General features: G+C 38.1%; 1 protein-coding gene across 2 annotated transcripts in view; it reads right to left on the reverse strand.

Annotated features, from left to right (window-relative positions):
* The window catches only part of CNTN1 (contactin 1), a gene marked incomplete at both ends in the record, with an annotated part of 185,035 nt that overhangs the window by 34,262 nt on the left and 133,174 nt on the right, over window positions 1-17,599 (reverse strand). For both annotated transcript variants that reach the window (XM_084255481.1, XM_084255480.1), the window contains 4 exons: window positions 3,082-3,238; window positions 8,247-8,359; window positions 11,171-11,357; window positions 16,989-17,092. In XM_084255481.1, coding sequence (XP_084111607.1) covers window positions 3,082-3,238; window positions 8,247-8,359; window positions 11,171-11,357; window positions 16,989-17,092 — 561 coding nt within the window. The remainder of the gene's footprint in view (window positions 1-3,081; window positions 3,239-8,246; window positions 8,360-11,170; window positions 11,358-16,988; window positions 17,093-17,599) is intronic.

Raw genomic sequence — 17,599 nt, forward strand, 5'->3', positions numbered from 1 at the left:
ATGCAAAATTTTTTTTCATTTACTATCATCAATTTATTATATTTTTATTATATATATAATTTACATCACTGTCCATTTTTGTACAATGTTTGATTTCTCCTCTCAGGTATAATCCCCATAAAATCCCCACCACCAAGTCACCAGTGAACTGTCACCACAGTCTCTTGTCCCCTTCCCTCCCCTGTTTTGACTCCTCTTCCTTCCCCCTCCCCTAGTCTATGTTTCGGATTTATAGTTTGCTTGATAGTTTTGTCTCTTTTTTTCTTTCCCTACCCCTTGTTTGGTTTCCCTATATTCCTCCTATAAGTGAAACCATCTGATATTTTCCTTTCTTTTTTTTTTTTTAAAGATTTATTTATTTATTTATACAAGCACTGGGTACAGTCAGAAGTGCGGGAGGGTGAAAGAATTCACCAGAGCCAGAGCGGGGAACAGAGCAGGCAGAAGGACCGAGGTACACTGCTGAGGGGTGCAGCGGGCATGGCAGGAGAGCTCTGCGCATCCTGTGGGACCCTCGCCACCGGTGGCGGGGGATCGAACCGGTGCTACAGAGGCTGCAGGCAGCTTCACAGCCCAACGCTCAACCGCTGCGCCACGGGGAGGCCCATCTGATATTTTTCTTTATCCTTCTAACTTACTTCACTAAACATTATCCCTTCTAGCTCCATCCCTGTTGCTATGAATGGCATAAGTTTATCTTTATTGATTGCTGAGTAGTACTCTGTTGTATGCATAGACGACATCAACTATAGACTACATCTTGATACAGTCATCTGTTTCTGAACATTTAGGTTGTTTGCAATCTTAGCTGTGTGGGTTGTTGTTGTTTCCATTATTTAGGTTGTTTCCAATCTTAGCTATGTAAATAGTGCTGCAATAAAGATAGGAGTGCAGTTTTTCCTTTTGGATTAATTTATTTTTTTTGTCCTTTGGGTAGACTCCTAGGAGGAAAATTGCTGAGTCATACGGTAGCTCCATTTTTAATAATTTGAGAGTCCTCCACACAGTTTTCCATGGTTGAATGCAAAACTATTGGAGGTGTCAGTCACCTAAGTTCAGAATTTAGAAAATGCTCCAAAATAATGTTTGAAGTTAATTCAAATTCAAATTTGAGAATAAAGTTTCAAAAATAAATTTATTTTACCAAATTAGTAATGACTAAGAAGAAAGACACTGTTGAGCCTCCCTGGTTGTGTATGAAGCTATCAGTAGCCTCTGCAGCATGAGTTCAATCCCCCGCCAGGGAGCTAACCCACATAGCACAACAGACCTCTCCACCGCTCCCCTCAGCAGTGGATTTCAGTCAATCTGCCTGTTCTGCTCCCCACTCTGTCTCTGGTGAATCCTCTCACACACACACCCACACCTCTGGCTTATACCCCTGTTCTTGGATGCATAAATAAAATAAATCTTTTTTTTTTTTTTAAAAAAAAGAAAGACACTGTTGTTGGAGCAGTGCAGTGACAACACAGTATTTTAAAGAAATTTGGCAGTGTGAAAGTCAAATGCTCATTGATTTAGTCTGCAGAAATATTAATTTTTAAAAATGTATCCATAGTACTATTATTTATGATGGGAAAGCTAAAATGAGTAGATATATTTCATAAGTTTAATTTTAGTGAAAATTATAAAAAGCTAACGACATGGTGCTGCTTATGCAACGTGATTGCCAAAACTAATATATAACATCTAGTCAACAGATACTAAAACATGAAATGATGTAAACTTATAAAGTAACCAAAAGCAAATTCCACTGAACATTATTATCTGCCATTTTAATGTTTGGATGTTTACACATTACCTCTTTTCCTTTCAGGTTTTTGTAATTCCTGAATTTTGTGAAAAACATAATAATGCCTACACGAAATAAAAAAAAATTCAATATTCTAGGCATAGCATTTCGATTTTTTTTAAATTTTTTTTTAATAGTGGCATGTTATTTATTTGTTTGTTTGTTTTGTTTATGCATGCACTGGGTATAGTCAGAAAAGCGGGAGGGTGAGAGAATTCACCAGAGCCAGAGTGGGGAGCAGAGCAGGCAGAAGGACCGAAGCACACTGCTGAGGGGAGCAGCGGGCAGCAGGAGAGGTCTGCGTGCCATGTGGGACCCTCCTCCGGTGGCTGGGGAGCAGCCGGGGATCGAACCGGGGCCGCAGAGGCCGCGGGCAGCTTCGCAACCCAGCACTCAACCGCTGCGCCACCAGGGAGGCCCAGCATTTCAATTTTTTAAAAAGTGTATAGGCATCCTGGTATATATCATGAAAATAAGAATATGTTTGTAGTTTCTAAAACATAGGTAAATAAGATACATAGGAAAAACATGACTTTAGTTTAATTTATAACATCTATTTAGCTGTAAATCATTAAATTTTCTTCTAAACCAATTACCCCATCTTTGACCTTTGAGCTTTTTTTCAGTCTTTCATAAAATTCTCAACTTCAATTTTAATTCAGTATAATTAAACTATGGTATGCAGCGTGAGAAAAAGTATCAAAACTGAAACAAATTAACAGAATGCCACAATTCCAAAAAAAAAGGGAGAAATTGCTGCATCAAATATCCATTTCAAATCAACCAATCCTATGGGAAGTAACAGAGTTTGTGGAAAATAAAATACAGAAAGTTAGACAGAAAGAGAGGTCCATTGCAAAGGAAGGTGCTATCATCAGCTTTTTCAAATTTTCAGTGTTTTACTACATATAGAACAAGGAAAAGTAGGTTAACAGAGTATTAACAGTAGCCTGGTGAATTTCCTTTTGAAGTAAGAGAAGACTGGATATTATTATATGGTGGTCTAGTATTATGAATCATTTATATTGCATTATCATGTTTATTGTGCTTTGATATCCAAATAATGAATGAGTACATGATAGAATGCAAATTTACATTTGTGACTCATAAGGGAAGGAATATCAATTTCAGTGTATGCCTGACCTTTCAAATCTACTTAGGGAAACTGATATTGGTGTGAATCTGTGAATCGGTGTAATATTGGTGGTCCTGTCTTTATTCTTGGGAATCCACACAGTCTAGAAGCTTTCAAGAGCTTCATTGAAATATGTCTTAGGTAACTGGCTTACCTGAAATTTTGACTTGAGACACTACTCCATCTCCGCCATCACTGTGTGCACGAACCTCTACAACATATTCTCCATCCCTGGGGATCGGGACCTCTATGGAGTGTTTGTGAGTGGAGAACAGCTTGCCATCATGCTGGCCATCAGGCCGATAAAGAACCTTAAAAAGTCCCAAAATACATATGCTTAGTAAAGTGATAATCATGAACCAATATTAAATGCCCTAATGCTAACCTAGCACCAAAATTAAAATAATACACTTTCATTAATAAAAAATACTCTAGGAAGCAACATTTAATAAAAGTACCAAAATGCATTTGACTTTGAATTCACAAGAATTAATTTCTCCCATTTTAATTTTTGTTGTTATCTTTTTTTTATATTTTTTACATCATTTTTCATTTTTGCACAATGTACGCATTTTCATCTTGGTTATAGTGCCCACCCCCCCTTGTTTTGATCCTACCCCCTCCTCCCCCTCTGTAGTGTGTCTCTGGTTTGTAGCTACTATGTTTATTTTTTTACTTACCCAAAGGACACAGAAACATTAATTCAAAAGGGCACCTGCACCCTTATGTTTATAGCAGCACTATTTACAACAGCCAAGCTATGGAAACAACCCAAATGCCCAAAAATAGATGACTGGATCAAGAAGATGTAGTACATATACACAATGGACTATTACTCAGTAATCAAAAAAGGTAAACTCATGCAATTTGCAGCAACATGGATGAAGCTAGAAGTGATCATGCTCAGGGAAATAAGCCAGGAAGAAAAAGAAAAATACCAGATGGTCTCACTCATAGCAGGAATTTAGAAAACCTAAATAAGGGACCAGGAAAAAGACTAATTATAATTCTTCCCATTTTTAAAGAGTGATTCAAGAGAATGTGCCTTAACGATTTTATTGGTTGTGGTGGGCTGCCTAAAACAAATAGAAAGAATCTTTTGTGAAAAATGTATAAAATGAGGGTTCTTTCATTATACTAAAGTACCATGAAAAAATTACCTCACAATTAAAAATATTTCCTCACAGAATATACCTTGGAAATAGTGTAGATTCTGTTCTAGACTCTCACAATAAGGAGAGTACCACAATATTTTGGTTGCTCAGTGCAACAACTTTATGTCAAAACACACACACACACACACACACACACACAAAACACAATGTATCCACCTTAATTTAAAAATGCTTTAATGGTTTCAATGAGTCCTCCATTTCTTTGCTGGTGGAGGGCTTTGCCTCCATGTTGATGAGAGTTGACTGAGGGGGAAGTGGTTACTGAAGGTTGAAGCAATTTCCAGATGAGTCAAGAAGAAAGCTTGTCTCATAGTTTGCCTCTTCTGTTCATGAAAGAGTCCTCTGCAGCATGGGATTCTGGTTGATAGCATGATACCCAGAGCAGATCTTCCTTCAAAATTGGAGTCAGTCCTCACAAAACGTGCCACTGCTTTATCAACCAAGCTTATGTTATAGTCTAAACCCTTTGTTGTAGTTCAATGATGTTCATGGAATCTTCACCAGGAAAAAAATTCCATCTCAAGAAATCCATGTCTTTGCTCATTCATAACAACACCTCATCCGTGAAAGCGTTATCATAACATTGCTGCAATTATCTCATCTCCAAGCTCCAAATCTACTTATAGATCTCTTGTTATTTCCACCACATCTGCACTTACTTTCACACTGAAGTCCTCTCTCTCTTTTTAAAATTTATATACATATACATATGTATGCATGTACATATATGTATACATACATACACGTGCATAAATATGTACATGTGTATATATGTACCTATACATATATGCATATACATACATGCATAGATGTATGTTTATATACATGCATGTATATAAATATATGTATATATACACACACATATATTTGCATCATTGTTCATTTTTGTACAATATTTTCTTTTTCCTATTAGGTGTCATCCCTATAAAATTCCCACCACTAATTCACCCATGAATCATCACCACAGTCCCTTGCCACAATGAAGTTTTGAACCACCCCAATGCCCTCCATGAGGGTTAAAGTCACGTCTTTCAAATTCCTCTTTTTTTAAAGATTTATTTTTTAAATATTTTTTATTTATTTATACAAGCACTGGGTACAGTCAGAAGCACGGGAGGGTGAGAGAATTCACCAGAGCCAGAGCGGGTTGCAGAACAGGCAGAAGGACCAAAGCACACTGCTGAGGGGAGCAGTGGGTGGCAGGAGAGGTCTGTGCGCCTTGTGGGACCCTCCTCCAGTGGCTGGGGAGCAGCAGGGGATCGAACCAGCACTGCAGAGGCTGTGCGCAGCTTCGCAACCCAGCACTCAACCGCTGCGCCACCGGGGAGGCCCCTCAAATTCCTCTTAATGTTGATATTTTGACTCCCTCCTACAAAACCACAAATATTCTTTTTTTAAAAAAAAAGATTTATTTATTTATTTATATAAGAACCGGGATACAGGCCAGATACGCGGGAGGGTGATTCACCAGAGACAAAGCGGGGAACAGAACAGGCAGACTGACAAAATACACTGCTGAGGGGAGCAGAAGGCGAGACAGGAGAGGTCTGCTCGCCATGTGGGTTGCTCCGAGGCCGGCAGGGATCGAACTGGCACTGCAGAAGCTGCGGACAACTTCACAGCACTGCACTCAACTGCCTGCACCACCAGGGGAGCCCCACAAATATTCCTAATAGCGTCTAGAGTGGAAAAATTCTTTCCAGAAGTTTTCAAATTACTTTGCCCAGATCCATTGGTGGAATCACTCTTTAGGGCAGCTGTGGCCTTAAGAAAGATGGTTCTCACATAGTAAGTCCTTGGATGATCAGGTGTATCGTCATTGAGCAGAATTATTTTGAAAGGAATCTTCCCCACCTACCCCAACCCCCCACCCCGCAAGTGGTAGATCTCAATAGTTGGCTCAAAATATTCAGTAAATCTTATTGGAAAGAGATGTCATCCAGATTTTGTTGCACTCCTTATAGAATACAAGTATCGATAGAACAGATTTAGTACCATAGTTAAGGATCCTAGGATTTTCAAAATAGCAACTGAGCATTGGCATCAATTTAAAATAACCACCTACATTAGCCCACAAGAGAGTCGACCTGCCTTTAAAGCTTCGAAGGCAGATGCTGACTTCTCTATAGTTCTCAAAGTCCTAAGTGTTACCTTCCCTTATAGACAAAATCTGCTGTGTAGTGTAGCCTCCTTCATCGATGGTCTAGGCTAGATCTTCTGGAAAATTCACTGTAGCTTATGCGTCAGCACTTGCTGCTTCACCCTGTATTTTTATAGCTATAAAGATGTCTTCCTTCCTTAACCCCAGGAGACCACCTCTGCTAGCTTCCAGCTTTTCTCCTGCAGCAACTTCATTTCTCCTGGCCTTAGCAGAATTAAAGAAAGTCAGCCCCTTGTTCTGGATTAGACTTTGGCTTAAGAGAATGTTGTGGCTGGTTTGATTTTCCATCCAGACCATTAAAACTTTCTCCCTATCAGCAGTAAGGCCATTTTGCAGTCTTCCCGTTCATGTGCTTACTGGAAGAGCACTTGTAATTTCCTTCAAGAACATACATATATATGTATGTATGTATGTATATGTATATATTTTGCTTACACAATGTGGCTAAGTGTTTGGTACAAGAAGTCCAGCTTGCAGTCAGTTTCAGCTTTTAACTCGCCTTCCTCACAAAGCTTCAGCATTTCTAGTTTGGGGGTTATAGAGGGAAATAAGCAACTCTTCTTTTCACTTGAGAACTTGGGAGTCCATTGTAGGATGATTAATAGGTTTAATTTCCACATTGTGTGTCTCATCTCAAGGAGTAGAGAGAGTTGAGGAAAGAGAAAGAGATATTGGAACATCAGGTTGGTGGAACACAGCAGATCTTACGATATTAAGTTAGCTGTCTCATGTTACCAAGTGCATCGTGCCCCCAAATAATTACCATAGTGCCATCAGATCACTGATCACAACAGACAGTAATAATGGAAAACTTTGAAATATTGAGAGAATTACCAAAATGTGATAGAGACTCCAGGTAACCACAAGCTGTTAGAAAAAAAGTGCTGGTAGACTTGCTTGATGCAGGTTTCCAAACAATTTCAATTTGTAAAAAAAAAAAAAAAAAAAAAAAGTATCTGTGAGTACAATAAACCAAATTGCAATAGGGCCTCCCTGGTGGCACAGCAGGTTGAGTGTAGCACTGTGAAGCTGTCCAAAGCCTCTGCAGCACGGGTCCAATTCCCGGCCGTCGAGGGAGATTCCCACATGGTGTGGCAGACCTCTCCTGTCTTGCCCGTTGCTCCCCTCAGCAGTGTTTTCGGTCTCTCTGCTTGTTCTGCTTCCCACTCGGTCTCTGGTGAATCCTCTCACCCTCCCGTGCCTCTGATCTGTACCCCAGGTATTGTATAAATTAAAAAAAAAATCTTAAAAAAACTGCAATAAAATGAGGTACTAGGAATACAGATTCCTAATTGCTAATATTTGGTCTCCAATGAAAAGTGTGAGTGTGTGATATAATGTATGAAAATAATCCTTTTTTCATTGTTATTTATTTATACAAGGTAACACAATGTATCAAAGAATTCATCATGTACTGAGCAGCACTATCTTAAACACTGCCAAACAAAAATGTGTTCTTCCCTCTCTCCTCTTTAGGCACTAATTATTCTAGCAAGAATTACTGGGGCCTCCCTGGTGGCATACGGTTTAAGTCTCAGCATCGTCATGGCTACATCCGGAGTTCCATCCCAGGTCAGGGAGTTAACCCACATAGGGTGCAACGGACCTCTCCTGTCTCACCCACTGCTCCCCTCAGCAGTGGATTTCAGTGGATCCGCCTGTTCTGCTCCCCACTCTCTCTCTGGTGAGTCTTCTCACCCCCTGCACCTCTGGCCTACACCCAATTCTTCTACACAAGCAAAAAAATAATAATATTCTCTTCTTTAAAGCAATATTCTTTCTCATTTGACATAGGATTTTTCTAAATTCACTGAAGCTCTTTATACATTTCAAAGTTTATCATGAGTCTCTGTCATCTGATTCTGCTAAATAGTCAGAGTAAAGAAGCTGCAGGATTTTCCAAAGTAGCAGAAAGTCAGAACATGAATCACTCTTTGAAAGGATGAAGCTTGTGTGGGGAATAATCTAGTGTTCTTTCTGTACCTTATATCCTGTGACGGTGGATTCATTTGATAGAGCAACCACATGATCCCAGGTGATAATGTAGCGTGAACCAGACCTTATGGAGCTGATGATCCTCGGTGGCTGGCTTGGAGCTGTGGAAAACAATAACATGGCAGCCAGTCACAACATCCTACCTGAGTCTGCAAATAGCATCACCCCAGGAATAACAACTGTTGATGAAAATGATGTGACAAGATAACAGTTGAATGCTGAGGAATGCTGGCACTCTTCTAGCTACTTTACAAAACTGGTTCTTTGATTCCCTTTTCATGACCTTCCACTTGGGTTTCTTTCTCCACCAGCCTTTGCAAAATTGCGGTTTTTAAGATCATTAATCACTGCCACTGGGTCAAATCTAAAATCTCTCTTTTATTCCTGTCAAACTTAACTTTCCAGCATTCCAGATTTTACCTTCTCATTCCTTCTAGAATCTTGTTTTTTTCTTAAATTCAAGCTCTCTTGAATTGGGTACCCCCTCCTACCTCCCATGCAGCTCCTTCTTATTAGTCATTGTCATTGGCTCCATGTCCTCTGCCCACTTTCTAAGTGTTAGAAGGCCTTAGGACTTGATCCTCAGAATGCTTCTCCCCTCACAAATACTTCTCCCCTAAATACTTACATGTAAGCCCCTGACTTTAAGTACTCAAATTCTATCTCAGGGTCTAATGCTCTGAACACCAACATCTAAGTATGCAATGTTATGTCTACTTGAACATGTGAAACTTCTTAAATATAACGTAATCAAGGCCTCCCTGATGGCACAAGGGGTTAAGCACAGCACTGTGAAGCTGTCTGCAGTCTCTGCAGCCTGAGTTCAATCCCCAGTTAGGGAGCTACCCACATGGCACAGCCGACCTCTCCTGTCTCGCCTGCTGCTCCTCTCAGCAGTGTATTTCAGTCAGTCTGCCTGTTCTGTTCTACACTCTGGTTGAATCCTCTCACCCTCTGCACGTCTGGCCTGTACCCCAGTTCTTTTATGCATAAATAAATAAATCTTTTAAAAAATCAAGACAGAACATTTATTATGTACTCCAAATGTACCTCTGGGTCTCTGTTATCTTTAGCAAATGGCAAAAACAAACCCTCATCCTAGATTTTTACTTGAGAAACTTCTAGTACTAAGTCTCTCATTCCAGTCATTGCCAACATCCAAATTACCAACAACTCATCAATTCTGCCTGCAGAAAATTTTCTACTTCTCTCTCTCTGTCATTACTTAGTGCCCACCATCAACATTTTTCCTCTCCTACTTAAACTGTCTCCTATGCTTTCACTAAACTATCCATTGCCCATCCAGAGGTCAGAGCAATTTTTAAAAAAACAAAAACAAAACAAAACAAAAAAAAAACAAAAAATAAATGAGCTATCCACTTTGCCTTAAAATCTTTCAAAGAAATTAAACTCTTTACAATGACTTACAACTAAAAGATCCCTCATATTTCCACTCAGCACAATTCCTTCTCCTCATCTCAGAATCCCTTTTGCACTTAAAATATATTCTTCCTACTTTAAACTTTTACATTAGTTATTTTCTTTGCCTGAAACAATCCCCCTCTCAAGCACCTGCTATATAGCGGGTTCATGTCATGTTCCAACTCAAATGGGATCTTCTAAAAAAGGTCTTCCCTGATATTATCATATTTATCATATTTCCTTAATATATTTATCATATTTCCTAATATGTCATATTTATTTATTTGTAAGAGTTTTTCTCCCTGGGTCTGACTTGATCTCTTCCATATTCTCAATTCCTAGGGCAGTGCTGGGCACAAAACATACATTTGATTAATGAATAAACAGAACAAAGAACAAAGCAAAGAATTTTCCTTTTATAAAACAGAAAACTGAGGGTTAAAAAGGTGAGGTTCTTTCTACAGTGACAGATGGAGTAAGAGGCAAAGAAAAATCTGAACCCCATGTCTGATATCAAAATCTGGCCATTACCATCATGTTCTGTTACCTCCTCAAGCATTTCTTTATCCACAAAGGAATTTTACAAATTTTCAGACCCTAATGGTAATCATGTCTTCAAATTCTTGTGACACTCCCTAGAGTTCTAAATGTAAACTATCCCTCACTCTTTATTTATCTTGGTTCAAGCAGACACCAAAGTGAAGTCAGAGAGATGAGACTGACCAGGAGGTTGCAGGGGAGCGAGTGTTCTCGTGATGTGAACAATGAGAACTTGTAATAATAAGAGAGTAAACATTGGCTAATTTAACTTGCACTTGCATTATGCAGTGATGAAGGTTATCTATCAAAACATAGAAAAACAAGCAGCCTTTTAATTTTCATGTTATTGATGCAAACAATGCAAGTTAAATTGACATAATCCTGGGCAAGGAGTGCAAAATTATAATCAAATGAATGCAAATCAATTAGCTAATGCTCATGGGCAAACTTTGGGGGAGAAGTAATTTTTTTTAGAAGAACAGGGGTGTAGGCCAGAGGTGCCAGGGTCAGAGAATTCACCAGAGGCAGAGTGGGGAGCAGAACAGATGGTTTGACTGAAATACACTGCTGAGGGGAGTAGCAGGAGACACAGGAGAGGTCGACTGCACCCCATGTGGGTCAGCTCCCTGGTGGAGGTCAGAACTCAGGCCATAGTGGTGACAGTGCTGAGACTTAACCCTTAGGCCCTGGGGCAGGCCCTGGAAATCTTTACAGTGGGAGATTTTATCATTTTTTCAACAATGGAACACTGAACATGTGAAGATGTTCTCCACATTTTTTCATCATTGATAACAGCTAACAAATTTTTTAATCTGATGCTATTGAGATACAAGTAAAAGCCAGACTGTGTTCAGACTGTGAGGTAATACATTTCTCTTAAATGTATCTGCACCATAATTGAATGAGTGGGTAGTTTTGGACAAAGCTGAAGTGGTGATACCAAAACTCACGGGCTTTCTTGGTGAAGGTCTCAATCATGTCGCTGGGAGGTCCGCATCCCGCACTGTTGCAGGCCCTGACTTCCACAAAGTACTGGGTGTCCGGCACAAGATTCTCCAGCCTGGCTGAGTACTCTTGGCTGGTGACTTGAACTCTGTGTGCAGCTGCTTCCTTGTCATGGGCGGCCCAGTACCGGATCTGCAAAAATCCAAGTTGAGTAATATTTTGTCATATATTATCAGGATGCAGCACTTCCATTATTAAGAGGCCTTTGCAACTGGCTCTGTTACCATGGACTGTTATTAAATGCTACTTACACTTTAATCAGACTTAGAATTTACAAGGCAAAATGCAAATCTGATTAAAGCCATTAAAGTCAAATCAAAGAATTAACTGCATTGCCTGAAATAGTCTTAGGCTGAGCAAAAGGAAGAAAAAATTCCTGCATAAGATTTACCTTCAGAGTGTACTTCTGGGCTCTGGCAGCATTTGCCACAATTAATTCCTACTAATTTATTTTCTGCTGTATTTGTGCACATGATTTCAAATTTTTTATATTCTTGACAGACAGATCCAAAGGAATATGATCTTGCTTAAGAAAACATGTAATTCTCTGATCTGGAACATATCAGCTTAGTAAGTTTCTGCCAGCTCATTTCAGATGTATGTATGTAAAATTATTTCCTTTGAAATTATCTGCCTTTGATCATAAGTAAAAGAAGTATTATACTCAATAATTTGAATAGTTGTACAAATACTTTACCTTTAAAATAAGTATTTTAAAATTTATACCTATATCATGATCAGAAATTATGACTTTTAACAACCGATATACCAATGGCAGCCTTCTCAGTTAAAAGTGGAAGCAAATAAGGATGCCTTATTGGTCAGAAATCTAAAATTATATGTGTTATTAAGTAAAAAGGAAAGAGTTATTTTAATTATGTTGGTATTTTACATACTTCAGATGCCCTGTCCATAAAGTCATGTGATTTTAATTTCATAATTAATCAAAGTAAAATATCTAATAGTAATTTATTCCAGAACTATTCATTTACACGAAGCACACATGAACTCATGACACAATTGAACTGCGTGGCTCAAATTCACTTGGTAATAAGGTAAGGTTTTTAATTAGAATGAACACATTTCAAAACAAAGGCCAGCTTCTAACTGTGTATTGATGTCCTTCACAATATTTTTACTTTGTATATTACTATTTATTTTTATTACACTAATAATATGTTAGCCAGTAGTTTGGATAGACTTTTTGCCATTTCTGGCATCTGGCCAAAAGAATGAACTCAAAATACTGGCCTCCTTTGTGGCGTGGGGGTTAAAGTCTCAGTGCTACCAAAATATCTCCAGCCACTGCAGCACGAGTACAATCCTCGACCAGGGAGCTGACCCACATGGCACAGCAGACCACTCCTGTCTGGCTGGCTGCTCCCTCAGCAGTGGATTTCAGTAGATCTGCCTGTTCTGCCTCCCACTCTGTCTCTGGTGAATCCTCTCATCCTCCACACCTCTGATCTATACCCCAGCTCTTCTATGCATGAATAAATAAAAATGAATCTTACAAAAAAATAAGAGAAGTTAGTTATGTCCTTATATCTAGAAAGCAGAAAATGTTCTGCCAAACAGACCCTGGTTTTCTTATTTTAGAATATGAAAGCTGTAAGGTATTTTCAGAGTATACTCAACCTTTACAAATAAAAGCATCAGTACACTATGAGTTCATTGAATGTTTATATATTATCTATAACATTTTTAAAGAATCCTAAAGTAAATCATAGATGCTATTTGTAAAATATGTCATTATCCTTTTCATCTGAACTAGCCACTAGCATCCAGGTAGTGTCAATTTCCAAATAGATGATCTATTTGGGCTATTGCATCTTCTCACTGAGTTCCACAGTGTGATGCACCAACACTGATTTGTGAGAAAATTGCTTGGGGGGCTGGGTGCAACCTGTAGTCACAGAGCAGAACAAATGTATTGTGTTTGATCAGTCACTAGGGTGACCAAAAGAAAGTTTAGATGATTAATAGAAATGGATTAACACTTTCAGAGAAAAGACCAAGCAGGACCACTTTAGGTAGACCATAATTCATTTTCACATGCTAGATCAACATGTAGTGTATTTAATGCTGTCACTTCACAATTTTAACTATGTGTTTCTAACATCCTTTGTCCAGTGTTTACCTATTATATTGTTGATTAAACAATTATGGAATTGCTTCATTACTGATATCAACTATTACCAGATTATGAACTTCTTGAGGACAGGTACCCATTATTCATTTTCAAACACTGTGCACACAGGATTGTGTTTGGTTACAGTCATTTACATTTTGTACTAGTGACTGTACCAGATGCTGAAGTAGAGAAAGAAGCAAATATATTCATGTGTCCATGTATCTTATTTAAAAACAAACTAAAGGAAGAAATCAAAGTATTTTCAGTCACATGAAATTACTAATATTTTTATATAGAGATCTAAATGTATAATTTTGTTCAAGAAAATTTACTATTTGTAGAAGTACTCTTTATAAAAGTAAAAGTAAATTAAAGAAGCTGAAAAGAAAAGCCTCAGAAAGGGTAACCCCTATTTTTAATAAGGAATAATTATAGTTATGGTTTACAATAAAATCACTTTTGTTCAAAGAAAACAGATATATCCCTTCTTCAGAAAACTTGAAAAACTTGCAGAAAAATAGCTCTTTCATCTCATTTTCTGCAATGAGGCTTAAAATAAATATAAGTTACCATTATAAAAGTTCTTGAAGATGTTTAGCTCTTTTAAATTTTAGGCTTGCCCCATTTTATTACTTTCTACTTTAGTAATCTGTTATATCAGATTTCCAATATATCTCCTTTTAATTCTGAACATTCTCTATCTGAAAAAAATATCCTGTGCTAGAATATTCTTGTGTTAAAGATTTAACACAGGTTTTAAGTATGGTTAAGATGAGCTAATTACGTGTAAAAAAATGAGACACAGAAAACAATTCCATCTCTGGAAAGATACTGTACATGAACTTTACATTGTCCAGATGCAATACTAAGCCAAGTATTAGCATATTCGATAGATTAGGAAGAGCAATAATACAAATCATTCAAAATCTGTTTTCTTACATGTCTTAGGAGCCATTTAAAGGTCCCTTTTATTCCAGTCACTGGTATAAGTATCAACCAAATCTATTCAGGCTTTACTCAGCTTCCCAGAAGTACTACTTAAAAAAAAAAAAGCAAGTACCACCACCTTTCTCCAACCTGGGTGTGACCCTCTCCTTTGGGGAGCTCCAGATGAAGATAGGTAACTTATCCAAAACAAGAAATTGAAGCCCTAAGTAGTAACTGATGCTTGCCATAATTTAACCTGTAAAACATTTTTTAAAGATTTATTTATTTATGCATACAAGAACTGGGGTATAGGCCAGCAGTATAGGAGGTGAGAGGACTCAACAGAGACAGAGTGGGAGCAGAACAGGAGGATTTACTGAAATTCACTGCTGAGGGGAGCAGCAGGTGAGACAGGAGAGGTCTGCTGTGCCATGTGGGTCAGCTCCCTGGCCAGGGATCAAACTCATGCTGCCGTGGTTGACAATAGCTTGGTAGCGCTGAGACTTTAACCTCTCTACCACCAGGGAGGCCCTTAACTTCTAAAACACTTTCATGGAATAGTCAGTGTCGATAATTTTTAAGATAATTGTGAAATCAATCACCTGCATTGATTCAGATTCAGCTGCTAAGAGTTTGTTTGCTCATATTCCTGAGAGCATATTTTGCTTGTTTTCATTAAATGAAGTGAATATAGTAGGCAAACTAAGACTTTTGTGGATTCTTGAGCATTAGCCCAAATTTCTAATATGATTTTTCAAATTTTTTAAAGATTTATTTATTTATTTATTTATTTATTTATTTATTTATTTATACATACAAGCACTGGGTACAGTCAGAAGCATGGGAGGATGAGAGGATTCACCAGAGACAGAGTGGGGAACAGAACAGGCAGGCTGACAAATACACTGCTGAGGGGAGCAGCGGGCAAGTCAGGAGAAGTCTGCTGCACCATGTGGGTTGCTCCCTGGCCAGCCAGGAATCGAACTTGTGCTGGAGAGGCTGTCGACAGTTTCACAGGCTGCATCTTCACCCCTTGTGCCATTGGGGAGGGCCTCTAATATGTCTTTGCTCAGAACAATTTCTCACAATCTTCTAGTTCCCTCACAGTAAATATTAATTAAGATCAGAAGTCGGGGGCCTCCCTGTTGGTGCAGGTGGTTGAGTGCAGCGCTGCGAAGCTGTCTGCAGCGCCAGTTCAATACCCGCCAGCCTCAGAGCAACCCACATGGTGAGCAGACCTCTCCTGTCTTGCCCGCTGCTCCCCTCAGTAGTGTATTTTGTCAGTCTGCCTGTTCTGTTCCCTGCTCTGTCTCTGGTGAGTCCTTCACCCTCTCATGCATCTGGCCTGTACCCCTGCTCTTATATAAATAAATTAAATCTTAAAAAAATGATTAGAAGTAGGGAACATTTTAACAAAGAAAAGGGAAAAAAATAAGAACTATTTATTCTTCTGAGATTTAAAAATTTTTAAAACCACAAAAGAAGATTAATTTTAAATTAAATTGCCTACAGCTTTCACCTGAAATGTCAGAAAATTAACCTTCAGTAGGGCCAATCACACAAGACTTGGGGCTTCTCCAGCTTTATATTTTATTTATTTATTTTTTAAGATTTATTTATTTATTTATACAAGCACTGGGTACAGTCAGAAGCATGGGAGGGTGAGAGAATTCACCAGAGCCAGAGCAGGGAACAGACAGACAGACTGACGAAGAACACTGCTGAGGGGAGCAGCAGGAGCAGCAGGAGAGGTCTGAGCACCATGTGGGACCCTCACCCATGGCCGGTGATTGAACCGGCGCTGCAGAGGCTACGGGCAGCTTCGCAGCCCAGCGCTCAACCGCTGCACCACTGGGGAGGCTCAAAAGCCCTAAACTTTGAATTAAAAAAAAAAATCTCAATTTTAGACACTATCCTGATTGGCCTTATTACAGCTAACTGGGGGAAAGCTGCTGACTCTCTTTGGTATCCATTCGTTCTTCTGCTGCAAATGTAGGATGATGTTGATTCCTCCAACTTTTCACTCTGCACTTGAAAAGATGAGATGATTTCACAACCAAAATCTAAGGTGTGCTAGCATTGTATTAAAGACCCTATCTATATTTATAGCTTCCATTTTCCAGTTCCTCTTCCCTTTGAAATTGTCCTCTTTCTCTCTGATTAATTCTTACAGGTCCTTTAAGACTCCTTCAAGGAAAGCTTTCTTTGGAACCTTGATAATATGTATTGTTAATTTTCTGTCTTCATTTATAACATTATGGGATAAGTATTTGCCATATTTATCATTATTCCCTTCATGGAAATTGTGTAATGGAACAATTGAGTTAAATGGAATGAAATTTAACCTCATATTAATTACCAAAATTCTTTCCCAGACACTTCAGATTCACCAGAGTTTTGTAAGAATGTTTGTCTTGAAAGAGCATATTAAACCATGAGTGTTATCTTCTTAGTTTTTATTTTAGCCTCTTTTTCTACACTATATACTGGATTCTACAGCTCTCCAATTTAAATCATTTAGGAACCTGTACTTTCCTTTTAATAATGAACTTATAAATGTTCAACAAATTAAATACAGAAAATGTATTTAGTTGGTACATAAATTATTGGAACAAAGATGACTGAAAGATGTAACATATTTAAAAATTTATACCGATATATTTATGAATAAATGTATTTAGTGTGATAAAAATTGAACTCACCTGATAACTTTCCACTATTTTTTCTATAACATGTTCCCAATGAACAGATATCTCAGAAGATGATAAGACTTTTACACCCACTTCTGTTGGAGCTTCACTGGGAGCTGAAATATGATCAGAAATTTATGTAAGAACATTCGTATATAAGATCTTACATTAAGAAATACAAATAGCACCATTGTTGTAAGAATGAATTAAAACTATACTTGATGTTTTCAAAGAGATGTAAAATTTCCAAAATGAGTCTAATTGTTGCCTCTTCCTCTAATTTTATAATGCTGTTTGATTTCATATTTGCCATATGTATATACACTCATATAAATATGAATGTTAATATAGACATCTACATACACTTACACAAGTGCAAAAAGAATTTTATGAAGTATGTAAAACTTCATGAAATTCTCTGTATTCTGTGACCAAAACCATACAAGCTGCTTTAATATTTTCCCCAACTAATTTGCTTAAGAAAGTTTGTGGATACAATTAAAATGAATTTTATTTGGTTTAATAACACTATATTATTAAAGCTAGTATATTTGTCATTTATTAGATAAAATTCTTTACAGTTCTGGGCCTCCCTTGGTGGCGCAGCAGTTGAGCGCTGGGCT

This window comes from Talpa europaea, assembly GCF_964194135.1.
Source record: "Talpa europaea genome assembly, chromosome: 15".
NCBI classification, from domain to species: Eukaryota; Metazoa; Chordata; class Mammalia; order Eulipotyphla; family Talpidae; genus Talpa; species Talpa europaea.